This window comes from Bufo bufo, chromosome 4 (genome assembly GCF_905171765.1).
Source record: "Bufo bufo chromosome 4, aBufBuf1.1, whole genome shotgun sequence".
Classification (NCBI taxonomy): Eukaryota; Metazoa; Chordata; class Amphibia; order Anura; family Bufonidae; genus Bufo; species Bufo bufo.
In genome coordinates this window covers 572644938-572658716 of record NC_053392.1, presented here as the reverse complement: position 1 = coordinate 572658716, position 13779 = coordinate 572644938, and the positions used below count along the sequence as shown (strand labels likewise).

Sequence of the window (13779 nt, the reverse complement as noted above, 5' to 3'; positions counted from 1 at the left end):
TGTTGTTTAGTGCAGCTTATGGATCTGGATTCCTGTTTGCACAGGGATCCAGTCAGCAAGGCTGTGGCAGGTAGGTGAAACTCGGATAGTTCACCTGCCATATCCGTAAGTCTGTTTGTGTTCCCCTTTTCCCTGCAGCTTGGCCAGTGAGACCCCTGTTCTTCCGTGTCCAGTAGGAACAGGTCGTCTTACCTTGACTCCTAGCCCAGGGACCGGTCGGAGGGTGAGTTAGGGATCCGAGGTTCCGGAGCATGGGTCCTCCTACCTTAAAGGTCGGCCCATGCAGCTAGGAGTTAGGGTCAGGTTAGGGACGCTTTAGGAGGTGACCTGCTCCCTAATCCTGTTGTCCTGGCCGAGCAGCCATAACATCATCTGGCATCGCCCGGCTGAGGATTTCCCCCATCCTCAGCCGTGACAGATGTGGAGGTGCCAACTTCTAATATTTTATTCAGAATAGAACATAAATCACGGAAAAAAAGTTTAAACTGAGAAAATGTACCATTTTAAGGGAAAAATATGTTGAATCAGAATTTCATGGTGTCAACAAATCCCCAAAAAGTTGGGACAAGGCCATTTTCACCACTGTGTGGCATCTCCCCTTCTTCTTACAACACTCAACAGACGTCTGGGGACCGAGGAGACCAGTTTCTCAAGTTTAGAAATAGGAATGCTCTCCCATTCTTGTCTAATACAGGCCTCTAACTGTTCAATCGTCTTCGGCCTTCTTTGTTGCACCTTCCTCTTTATGATGCGCCAAATGTTCTCTATAGGTGAAAGATCTGAACTGCAGACTGGCCATTTCAGTACCCGGATCCTTCTCCTACGCAGCCATGATGTTGTGATTGATGCAGAATGTGGTCTGGCATTATCTTGTTGAAAAATGCAGGGTCTTCCCTGAAAGAGATGACGTCTGGATGGGAGCATATGTTGTTCTAGAACCTGAATATATTTTTCTGCATTGATGGTGCCTTTCCAGACATGCAAGCTGCCCATGCCACACGCACTCATGCAACCCCATACCATCAGAGATGCAGGCTTCTGAACTGAGCGTTGATAACAACTTGGGTTGTCCTTGTCCTCTTTGGTCCGGATGACATGGCGTCCCAGATTTCCAAAAAGAACTTCGAATCGTGACTCGTCTGACCACAGAACGGTCTTCCATTTTGCCACACTCCATTTTAAATGATCCCTGGCCCAGTGAAAACGCCTGAGCTTGTGGATCTTGCTTAGAAATGGCTTCTTCTTTGCACCGTAGAGTTTCAGCTGGCAACGGCGGATGGCACGGTGGATTGTGTTCACTGACAATGCTTTCTGGAAGTATTCCTGAGCCCATTCTGTAATTTCCTTTACAGTAGCATTCCTGTTTGTGGTGCAGTGTCGTTTAAGGGCCCGGAGATCACAGGCATCCAGTATGGTTTTACGGCCTTGACCCTTACGCACAGAGATTGTTCCAGATTCTCTGAATCTTCGGATGATGTTATGCACAGTTGATGATGATAGATGCAAAGTCTTTGCAATTTTTGCCTGGGTAACACCTTTCTGATATTGCTACACTATCTTTCTGCACAACATTGTGGGAATTTGTGATCCTCTACCCATCTTGGCTTCTGAGAGACACTGCCACTCTGAGAAGCTCTTTTTATACCCAATCATGTTGCCAATTGACCTAATTAGTGTTAATTGGTCTTCCAGCTCTTCGTTATGCTCAAATTTACTTTTTCCAGCCTCTTATTGCTACTTGTGCCAACTTTTTTGGGATTTGTTGACACCGTGAAAATTGGAATCAACTTATTTTTCCTTTAAAATGATACATTTACTCGGATTAAACGTTTGATCTGTCATCTACGTTCTATTGCAAATAAAATATTGACATTTGCCATCTCCACATCATTGCATTCAGTTTTTATTCACAATTTGTTTAGTGTCCCAACTTTTTTGGAATCCGGTTTGTACATGGGAGTACCAAAAATAGCGAGCACCGTTTAGGATATTTCCGGAACTCCCATTGAGGTGAATAGAGCGGTGGCCATGCTTGCTCGGTGCGCTCTCCATTCACTTTTATGGGAGTTCCATAAATAGCAGAGCAAGCTTACAACGTTTTTTTTTGGAACTCCATAGAAGTGAAAGAAGAGCATGCTGCGCATGCACAATGTGCTTTCTTGTGCTTAGAGGGCCCCATTCTAGAGTTAGGTGTGGGTCCCAGAGGTGGAACCAGCACTAATCTGATATTGGTAGCATGTCCTAGCGATATGTCATCAATGTCTGAGATGGGGCAACCCTTTAAGAAAGACTAATTGAAAAGAATGATTTTAAGTCCAAAATGAGTAAAAGGGGTTGTATAGTTTGAAAACTAATTTTTCTTGACGTGTGCAAGTCAGGCTTTTGTCTATGCCACATGCTTCAGATAAATTGTATAAATAAACAACAATGTAACTCACTTGGGTCCTGAATCAACTGTGCTGCAATGGAAACCCTCCGCCTTTCACCGCTGGATATGCCATTGAAAATGCGGCCTCCTATTACCGTATCGGCAACATGGGTCAGACTCAGCTCAGCCATGACGGAATCTACCTGAAAAGTAAAAATATTGAAGTTGTGAGAACTTATTTGTGGAAGGGGATGTTAATGTTGCTCTTGTTGTAGGAGAATATTTACTTGAGTCATCTTTTTCACATTGTTTGTTGAAATTTTTCACCGGGATTTTTGCAATTGCAGCAAAACTGCAACCTTTTTGTAAAAAATAGCTGCAGTTATACCAAACAATTGCAACAAAAATGGTTAGAAGAAGAACTACCTAAATGCACCTCAAGACTATAAGGTTAGTCGCTGCACTGTAAAATCTCACATACAAGATATACCATTTTTGAGAAACCTTGTTCCCTAGAATGGTGCATTTTGTCTTGATTTTGCAGACATTGTGGCATAACAACTCTTTTGTAACATGAGCCTCTTGTTTTGTCGTCGTGTTATGTTCCCTTATAGAGTCACTTTACTTTCACACAATTACATTTCATTGAGAATTGTGTAAATAGCACATTTCTAAATCTCTTCATTTAAAAAATATGCCTGCATCCACCTGAAAAATGGCTGTGAAGTCATGGCCACTAGTGGTCTCACTGCCACCTAAGCTGCAGTCCACTGCCTGTTGTCAAGTAAGATATGTCCCTAGTAACAGAAACTCAGAAGATGGCTGAGAATAAGTGGAGGCGTGTCAGAGCTTATAGAAGCACTGCCAATACACTGCTTCTGAAGAGTAGAGAAGCTCCTGTGTGTCTGTAAGTCTGATCCCCCCCCCCCCTCTCTATTTCAGCTTTCTGAGCTCCCTAGAAGAAAACAAGCATAGTGGGAAGTAAAGTCACTGCATACACTACTAGCAGATTTAACAGAAAGGAGACACCCACTGCTTGTGAGAGAAATGCATCTAGCTGTGCAGCTGAAACAAGATATAATATGGCTGAAAGAAACTTTAGGGAAGCCCAAAAAACACCAGTTCCTTCACTGCTATAATTGTACAAAAAAGCATAGCCACTATGCAAACTTTTTTGTAAACTCAGGTACGCTGTAAATCCTTCCAAAAGAAAACCTTCTTTACTGATACATTAGTAATAATTTAAAATGATTTTCTGGGAGTTCAATATTGATAGCCTGTCCTCAGGAGAGTTCATCAATATCAGATTGGCAGGGATAAAACTGCGGTGACCAGCCAATGAGGTCACATTCATCAGTTACGTGGCCTAGGCGCAGCTCACGCCCATTCAAGTGAATGGGGCTGAGCTACAATACCAACTATACAATGGACGGTGCTGGATTGTGGCCTCCTCAAACAACTGATTGGCAGGGGTACCGTGTGTCGGACCCCTGCCGATCTGATATTGATGACCTATCCTGAGGATATTAAACACCTGGAAAACCCCTTAAAGGTGCATTTACAGTATATGCTACGACTGATATCAGGAACGAGGCTGATATCAGGAACGAGCGGTTGTACTAAAGTGCGTTCCCAATAACCAGCCCGACAATTGCCCTGTGTAGATCCGGCTTTGGAGGTAGATTACACTACTTGCATAGATAACACATTCTGTCCTGTTAGCAGCCATACACCAGCTGTTATACCGAACAGTAACCTTTGGCTTATGCAGTTAGATAGTGACTTGGTATTTACAGCAGTTAACTTTCCATGTCTATCAGATCCATATATCTATACCATGTGCTTCTGAGTCAGGTGTTGCGGAACTAGGTATATAAAATGTATTATCACAGAAAAGACATTATTTGATGACTGATTGATTTTCCACCAGGCACATGGCTACTGGCTGCAGGAAAAAGGTGGATCCTAAGAATCAGGAAAGAATTATATTAATGAGTCGGTGTAGTAGCCTGCATTCCGCACTTTCCATATATTTTAGACTATCATACAACAGAAAATGGAAGTATAAATTTCAAACTAATTCAGTGGTGTAAAGTATAGAAGTAGTTACTGTCACCCCGGTGGTCAATGGAAGTGTAGCGGTACCACTAACCTTTGTAGTCTGAGGTAGTGGGACGTTAATGCCTGCTTTCCTGATAGTCTAGGAGTTAAAGGGCTTCTGTCAGCAGATTTGTACCTATGACACTGCCTGACGTGTTACATGTGCACTTGACAGCTGAAGACATCTGTGTTGGTCCTATGTTCATATATCCCAGTATTGCTGAGAAAAATGAAGTTTTAATATATGCAAATGAGCCTCTAAGCACAACGGGGGCGTTGCCATTACACCGAGAGGCTCTGCTCTCTCTGCAACTGCTGCACCCTCTGCACTTTGATTGACTTTAGGAGAAGTCAGGGCCAAGTTTGATCATGATTACACTGTTAGGCCCCTTTCACATGGGCGAGTATTCCGCACGGATGCAATGCGTGAGTTGAACGCATTGCATACACTGAATACCGACCTATTCATTTCTATGGGGCTGTTCACATGAGCGGTGATTTTCACGCATCACTTGCGCGCTGCGTGAAAATCGCAGCATGCTCTATATTCTGCGTTTTTCACGCAACGCAGGCCCCATAGAAGTGAATGGGGTTGCGTGAAAATTGCAAGCATCCGCAAGCAAGTGCGGATGCGGTGCGATTTTCACGCACGGTTGCTAGGAGACGATCGGGATGGGGACCCGATCATTATTATTTTCCCTTATAACATGGTTATAAGGGAAAATAATAGCATTCTGAATACAGAATGCATAGTAAAACAGCGCTGGAGGGGTTAAAAATAAATAAATAAATAATAATTTAACTCACCTTAGTCCACTTGATCGCGTAGCCCGGCATATCCTTCTGTCTCCTTTGTTGAATAGGACCTGTGGTGAGCATTAATTACAGGAACAGGACCTTTGATGACGTCACTCCGGTTATCACATGATCTTTTACCATGGTGATGGATCATGTGATGACCGGAGTGATGTCATCAAAGGTCCTGTTCCTGTAATTAATGCTCACCACAGGTCCTGTTCAACAAAGGAGACAGAAGGAGATGCCGGGCCGCGATCAAGTGGACTAAGGTGAGTTAAATTATTATAATTTTTGTTTAACCCCTCCAGCGCTGTTTTACTATGCATTCTGTATTCAGAATGCTATTATTTTCCCTTATAACCATGTTATAAGGGAAAATAATACAATCTACAGAACACCGATCCCAAGCCCGAACTTCTGTGAAGAAGTTCGGGTTTGGGTACCAAACATGCGCGATTTTTCTCACGCGAGTGCAAAACCGCGCGGAAAAATCGCGGGTGTTCCCGCAACGCACCCGCAAATTTTCCCGCAACGCCCGTGTGAACCCAGCCTTAATCAAAGGGCGCAGCAGTTGTAGAGAGAGCTGAGCCTCTAGTTGTAATGGCAACGCCCCCGTTGTGCTTAGAGGCTCATTTACATATATTAAAACTTCATTTTTCTCAGTAATGCGGGCACATATGAATAGGACCAACACAGATGCCTCCAGCTGCCAAGCGCACAAGTAACAGGTCAGCCATTGTCATAGGTACAAATCTGCTGACAGAAGTCTATTAAAGGGAATCTGTCACCTCCAGTAAGCCCTATCAAGTACAATAACACATGTATAAAGCACCTGTTCAGTAATTTGTATATCCGTATGTACCCCCATTCTCCCTTCTGTGTGCCCACAAACCAACCATGGAATGCACTGAGAGGACTCCTGTGCACTCGCAATTGGTGAAGAGGACTCCAGGAGAAGTTCTCTCTATGCATTCCATGGCCGGTGTTTTGGCGCATAGCAGGGAAAATGAGGTGAGTAAGGCCCCTTTCACACGGGCGAGTATTCCGCGCGGATGCGATGCGTGAGTTGAACGCATTGCACCCACACTGAATACCGACCCATTCATTTCTATGGAATAATCATAATCACATGAGCGGTGATTTTCACGCATCACTTGTGCGTTGCGTGAAAATCGCAAGCATCCGCAAGCAAGTGCGGATGCGGTGCAATTTTCACACACGGTTGCTAGGAGACGATCGGGATGGAGACCCGATCAGCGCTGGAGGGGTTAAAAAAATAAATAAAATAATTTAACTCACCTTAGTCCACTTGATCGCGATGCCCGGCATCTCCTTCTGTCTCCTTTACTGAACAGGACCTGTGGTGAGCATTCATTACAGGTCAAGGACCTGTGGTGACGTCACTCCGGTCATCACATGATCTTTTACCATGGTGATGGATCATGTGATGACCGGAGTGATGTCACCAAAGGTCCTTGACCTGTAATGAATGCTCACCACAGGTCCTGTTCAGTAAAGGAGACAAAAGTAGATGCCGGGCATCGCGATCAAGTGGACTAAGGTGAGTTAAATTATTTCATTTATTTTTTTTAACCCCTCCAGCGCTATTTTACTATGCATTCTGTATTCAGAATGCTATTATTTTCCCTTATAACTATGTTATAAGGGGAAATAATACAATCTACAGAACACCTAACCCAAGCCCGAACTTCTTCACAGAAGTTCGGGTTTGGGTACCAAACATGCGCGAATTTTCTCACGCGAGTGCAAAATGCATTACAATGTTTTGCACTCGCGCTGAAAAATCGTGGGTGTTCCCCTAACGCACCCGCACATTTTCCCGCAACGCCCGTCTGAAAGAGGCCTAAGACTCCTACCAATCTGATATTGACAAGCTATCCTGAGTCATTAATATTTAATTTCTGAAAAAGCCCTTGAACCCATTAATGACCAGACCTAAAAATACCTTAAAGAAGTTCGCTGGGGATTAATAAAATAAAATTACTGAAAATACTTCCAAATAACTTTCATCAGTTATAATGGCTCATTTTGTCTAGGGAACAATCATTAGGGGAAATAAAATGGCCGCCGTCCTAATCACACAGCAGGACTAGTTAAGACAAGTTACTTCACAACACTGAGTTAAAGAGCTGCCTCAGCCTTCTCCCTGTTCTACTCGTCAGGGATTATGATCCTGAATACAGCTGATAAGATCTTCAGCTTCAGCTTTTTATTTGTTGGACTACCAAAATATATATATATTTTTTTTTTAATGAAATTTATGGCTTTTTACTAATATTTTTTTAGAGATTTTTTTAATATTTTTTTTTAAATAGTTTTATTTAGGGAAAACTTAAAAAAAAAAAGGCATTTCATTTTCAAACTATAGCTTTTTATTTTTTAAATATGCAAACTTTGTGTTGTTTTTTTTATATAATATGTATAATATATGTATAGTAAAACAATAACAATAGTTTTGGATGTTGTGGGCGATTTAGTTTTTTTATTTTACTTACTTTATCTTTTTTACTTACTTTTTTTTAGGGTGGCTTCGATTATGTCCAACAAGAAGTCATTAAAAGGCCTCTAGGGAACACTGATACATTTATTTTGCACTTTTCCTGTTACAACTGTAGGTAGGGACAGACAAGGACAGTGAGCCCTAAGGCTAGGACCCAGCCGCTTTCCCTACCTACTTGCAGTACAAGCCCTAGATAGCTAGACCGCAACTGGTCAACAGTCTCTATGCTATTTAAATGCAGGGATGGACAAACAACATGGACAGTAAACACATATCCAGAGTAGTACGTAAATGGGTCAGAACCAGACAAGCTATGCAGTACCTAACAAGAGACGGAGAGTTCTCAGAAATCAAGCTGAGATCAGAACCAGATAGACAATGCAGTACCAAACAAGAGACAGAGAGTGGTTAGAAGACAAGCCGGGGTCAGAGGAACGAGCAATCCAATAAGCACAGGAACAAGGAACTAGGAAACATCTAGTGAGTCAGAGACTATCTCTGGCACTGGTGTATGGCCAGGAATGGGTTTAAATAGAGCACAGAGTCCCCGGATCAGATCCTGATAAGTCATGACTCAGGGCTCAATTAGTCAGAATACAGCACACAGGAATAGAACAGCTTAGCAATCAGCCCACTGCTAATGTCCTCCAGCACACAACCACTGTGGGGAGAAACAGAGCATTGCATCCTGTTGCTAAGGATGCTGTCGTGTCACCGGGGGGGCATGGCTTAGCAGTGTGTCTCTCCCGGTGCAGCCGTGCCAAGGCTGAGGATCGTGCCGCTGGAACCCGGAGAGGTAAGTATGTTACATTTTCACTGTAATTCAAAGGGGCCCCAGTTACAAGAGAAAACAGCTCCCTATGGGTTACATTTTACACAGGCAGAGCTGATCAGGGTCTGCAGAAGTCAATTATTAAAACGTAGTAGAAAGACCGGGGGGCACAGCTACACACTCCTTTTATCAACCCCTCATATGCCGATAATAATACACAGACGTCCAGCGCACCACCCCGTCTGAGACTGCAGTCCTGTAGTGCAACGCCAATCCAAGCAAACAAGCACAAATTCCAAAGTAGAGAAGGGTAATGAGGCGGCACTCACCCAGCAGTAATTCATAACATGATCCTTTATTGGTCTGGGATACGAGTACAAGATACCATCAGAATTAGTAGGGGTGGACAGCGAATCTTACATGCATAGCGGCGACGGCCGTTTCGCGCGGAAATGCGCTTCCTCAGGCCGCTGACAGACAAGGACAGTGAGCCCTAAGGCTAGGACCCAGCCTCTTTCCCTACCTACTTGCAGTGCAAGCCCTAAATAGCTAGACCGCAACTGGTCAACAGTCTCTATGCTATTTAAATGCAGGGATGGACAAACAACATGGACAGTAAACACATATCCAGAGTAGTACGTAAATGGGTCAGAACCAGACAAGCTATGCAGTACCTAACAAGAGACGGAGAGTTCTCAGAAATCAAGCTGAGATCAGAACCAGATAGACAATGCAGTACCAAACAAGAGACAGAGAGTGGTTAGAAGACAAGCCGGGGTCAGAGGAACGAGCAATCCAATAAGCACAGGAACAAGGAACTAGGAAACATCTAGTGAGTCAGAGACTATCTCTGGCACTGGTGTATGGCCAGGAATGGGTTTAAATAGAGCACAGAGTCCCCGGATCAGATCCTGATAAGTCATGACTCGGGGCTCAATTAGTCAGAATACAGCACACAGGAATAGAACAGCTTAGCAATCAGCCCACTGCTAATGTCCTCCAGCACACAACCACTGTGGGGAGAAACAGAGCATTGCATCCTGTTGCTAAGGATGCTGTCGTGTCACCGGGGGGGCATGGCTTAGCAGTGTGTCTCTCCCGGTGCAGCCGTGCCAAGGCTGAGGATCGTGCCGCTGGAACCCGGAGAGGTAAGTATGTTACATTTTCACTGTAATTCAAAGGGGCCCCAGTTACAAGAGAAAACAGCTCCCTATGGGTTACATTTTACACAGGCAGAGCTGATCAGGGTCTGCAGAAGTCAATTATTAAAACGTAGTAGAAAGACCGGGGGGCACAGCTACACACTCCTTTTATCAACCCCTCATATGCCGATAATAATACACAGACGTCCAGCGCACCACCCCGTCTGAGACTGCAGTCCTGTAGTGCAACGCCAATCCAAGCAAACAAGCACAAATTCCAAAGTAGAGAAGGGTAATGAGGCGGCACTTACCCAGCAGTAATTCATAACATGATCCTTTATTGGTCTGGGATACGAGTACAAGATACCATCAGAATTAGTAGGGGTGGACAGCGAATCTTACATGCATAGCGGCGACGGCCGTTTCGCGCGGAAATGCGCTTCCTCAGGCCGCTGACAGACAAGGACAGTGAGCCCTAAGGCTAGGACCCAGCCTCTTTCCCTACCTACTTGCAGTGCAAGCCCTAAATAGCTAGACCGCAACTGGTCAACAGTCTCTATGCTATTTAAGTGCAGGGATGGACAAACAACAAGGACAGACAAACACAATTCCAGAGTAGTACGCTGACGCGGCCTGAGAAAGCGCATTTCCGCGCAAAATGGCCGTCGCCGCTATGCATGTAAGATTCGCTGTCTGCCCCTGCTAATTCTGCTGGTATCGTGTACTCGTATCCCGGACCAATAAAGGATCATTTTATGAATTACTGCTGGGTGAGTGCTGCCTCATTACCCTGCTCTACTTTTAGGGTCTGCAGAAGCCCAGCAGTTCTCATGTGCCTGAGACACTTAACGATCACATGATCATCGGGTCCATCAATGGAAGGGCACAGCACTCATTCTGTGCTATGCATTTGGGAAAGGAGCAGTCAGAATCGATAGTAAAACACTTCTGTCTTCTCCTTGGGGTCACTGACAGTCGGGTACCTAACCTGCTCCTGCTAGATAGACATGCATGAACAACGCTCTGAATTAAAACCCAGCACCAGGCATTCTATATACACAGCGCTTGGTTGTTATAAAGTTAATGCATAGCAGTATGCAGTAAGCTCCTAAGCTCCCTCTAGTGGTTACTTCAGCCAGCCAGCATATTATATTTTAAAGAGGACCTTTCACCGATCCTGACATTGTGAACTAAGTATCATGACATATACAGCGGCGCCCAGGGATCTCACTGCACTTACTATTATCCCTGGGCGCCGCTCCGTTTTCCCGTTATGTCCTCCGGTATGTTCGGGGACTTGGTTATAGTAGGCGGAGTCTGCCCTTGTTCTGTTGGGCGTCTCCTGGCAAATATAATGAACTTAGTAATATAACTTATCAGAGAAAAATACTTCTTTCTTCACTTACTGGGCTCCTCCCCTTGAAACACATACAGTAAGATACTAACCTTTTTCCTGATGGCTTCCTTGGAGTGTCTCTGGAGCGACAGCATCGCAGTGTAGGTCAATGTTTCTCGCACGGTCAGGTAGGGGAGTAAACTGTCGTGCTGCAAGAAGCCGGGAATTTTTTTTTTTATGGAAAGTGCATGGAAATATCTCTACTGGATACATAAATTTAAGTATCACTTATATTGGTGTTTTATGTGTTTAGTACGTGTGAACTGTAAACTCTGCAGAATTCTCCACCCAAATGCGATAAACATGCAACCTACATAATAAACTGGAATCTGAATTATAATAATAAAATAATGACTAGAAAACGTGATTCTGCTTCAAATTTACCAATAGTTATAGATTGAGACAAGGAATATATGTAATTGTGTACAGTCTATGGTGTATAGAGCTTTCTATATGTGATATCCAGGGATGGATTGGCCATAGACCTTACAGGGAAATTTCCTGGTGGGCCCATGCCCAGGGGGATGCCTGAGTCCGCCTCACGGCCTGCCAGTGGTAGTTTTTTGGGATGTATTTTGTGATGAACAGTGGTATTTGGATCTGTTGGGGTGGTATAATGTGCCACAATATGGTATTGCAGGCCCTGCCTTCCATCAATATGCACCCGACTACAAAACGGGGCCACTTTTATTATTTTTTTCCAGGGCCACTTTAGGTTCCCAGTCCGCCCTTGGTGATATCTGTATAGTCTATGGTGTATAGTGCTTTCTATATGTGATATCTGTATAGTCTATGTTGTATAGTGCTTTCTAAATGTGATATCAGTATAGTCTATGGTGTATAGAGCTTTCTATATGTGATATCTATATAGTCTATGGTGTATAGTGCTTTCTGTATGTGACATCTGAATAGTCTATGGTGTATAGTGCGTTCTACATGTGATATCTGTACAGTATATGGTGTATACAGTTTTCTGTTTGTGATATCTGTACAGTCTATGGTGTACAGTGCTTTCTGTACCTCCCTACTAGAGTAAACCTTCCTCTTGCAACTTTTTCAAAAGTTGATATACACCTAGTTAACAAAACTAATCATGCTCAATTTCCGCCTACTTTCTAGAAGTGGCAAAAAGGATGTAAAATCACAAAAATGTGCAATTCTTGGGCATAAAAAAGATATACATCAAGATTTTTTACTTCTTTTTCTCCAATGGAATGATGAATTCCCCCTATTTGTGTCACGGACGTATCCCCGCGACAGGTGGCAGGAGATCGGTGAGACTGGCAACAAGTGGTTTGATCTGACATGTTTTCCGTTTTGATCAAATTACGTCTGTGTTGTTTTTGGTGCTAGCCACATCTTCTTTCCCCAGGTGTGGCTATTAGGGTCATTTAACCTTCTCTATTTATAGTTGCTTCTCCCACAATGCTGTGCGGTTTATAGCTTCTGTTTGGACCTTTGGATACATTGTGGTTGGTTCTCGGCTTAGTTCCTGTTGCTTCCATAGCTCCTTCGAAGTTAAGTCTTTCCTTTCCCTTTTGTATTTTGTTTGGGTTCTGTGTGTTGCATTTCCCTATTGTTTGTATTAGGCCTGTAGGAGACTCCTGTTAGTCCTTCCTTTTGTAGGAACAGGTAGTCTCGTCCCTGCCATTAGTACCAGGGTCCTATAGGGCTTGATAGGACTCTAGGTATTCCTGCGTATGAACTCACCTACCTTTGGGGTCTGTTCATACTGGTAGTCAGTCAGGATTTTGGTAAGGAGGTGTCCATTTTCCTTCCCTAGTTCTCAGGCCTGATTCTCTGTTCCCCCCTTCCCTCCTATGCTCGGTGTGGTGTTTACCTCCCACACTGAAGCGTGACAATATGTGTAGTCATCTGTATATATGATACTTGTATAGTCTATTTATCTTGTCTTTTTTATGTGTCATACCTGTAAGACATAGGAAAAACAGTCCTGGAATTGTTCCTTCTTTAACTGGGACCCATTCACATAAATCTCTCCAAGCAATGTTCCCTTATGTCCAATCCTTCCAGAAATTGCATCCAAAAGTGTTGTCTTTCCAGATCCTAAATGCAAAATGTTATTTGCGTGTAATTATTACTATAATGCTAGACATTGTGAAGGAACATAAAAACACGGCTGCTGCACCTGTCCACGGGCTGAATCTGGTATTGTAGCTCATCTTCATTGAAATGAATGGGCGATAAGCTCCCAAAAAACCCTCACACAACTAGTGGCACACTGTTTTGGGAAAACAGCAGCCATATTTGAACAACAACTCTGGACAACCCCTTTAAGTGTGTCAAAACCAGTTAAGTTACAAGATGTTTCCATTTGTTTCTTTGCATTTTTACAGTAAAATGAGTGCAGACTGGAGCACTCAACCATAGTCATGGTCCCTTTAAAGGGGTTGGCCCGTCTCATACATTGGGGGCATATCTCTAGGATATGCCCTCAACGTCTGATAGGTGTGGGTCCTCTACAACGGTCTTCTAAGCGGGTCCTCTAAAAAGGAGCCCGCAAATTGAAGAAGAGCGGACCAAACATGTGCTGCTGCCCTCCATTCATTTCTATTGGAGTGCCAAAAAGTCCCATGGAAATGAATAGGAAGCGCACCACGCAAGGACGGCCACCGTTCCATTCACTCCCATGGGGCTGATGGAAATTTTTGGCAGTCCCAT

General features: G+C 43.8%; 1 protein-coding gene across 1 annotated transcript in view; it reads right to left on the bottom strand.

The window, feature by feature from the left end:
- ABCG5 (ATP binding cassette subfamily G member 5) overlaps positions 1–13779 on the bottom strand; it is a 40675-nt gene that overhangs the window by 17656 nt on the left and 9240 nt on the right. The window contains exons 3-5 of the mRNA XM_040430187.1: positions 13028–13164; positions 11148–11246; positions 2439–2571 (exon numbers count right to left, since the gene is read on the bottom strand). Coding sequence (XP_040286121.1) covers positions 2439–2571; positions 11148–11246; positions 13028–13164 — 369 coding nt within the window. The remainder of the gene's footprint in view (positions 1–2438; positions 2572–11147; positions 11247–13027; positions 13165–13779) is intronic.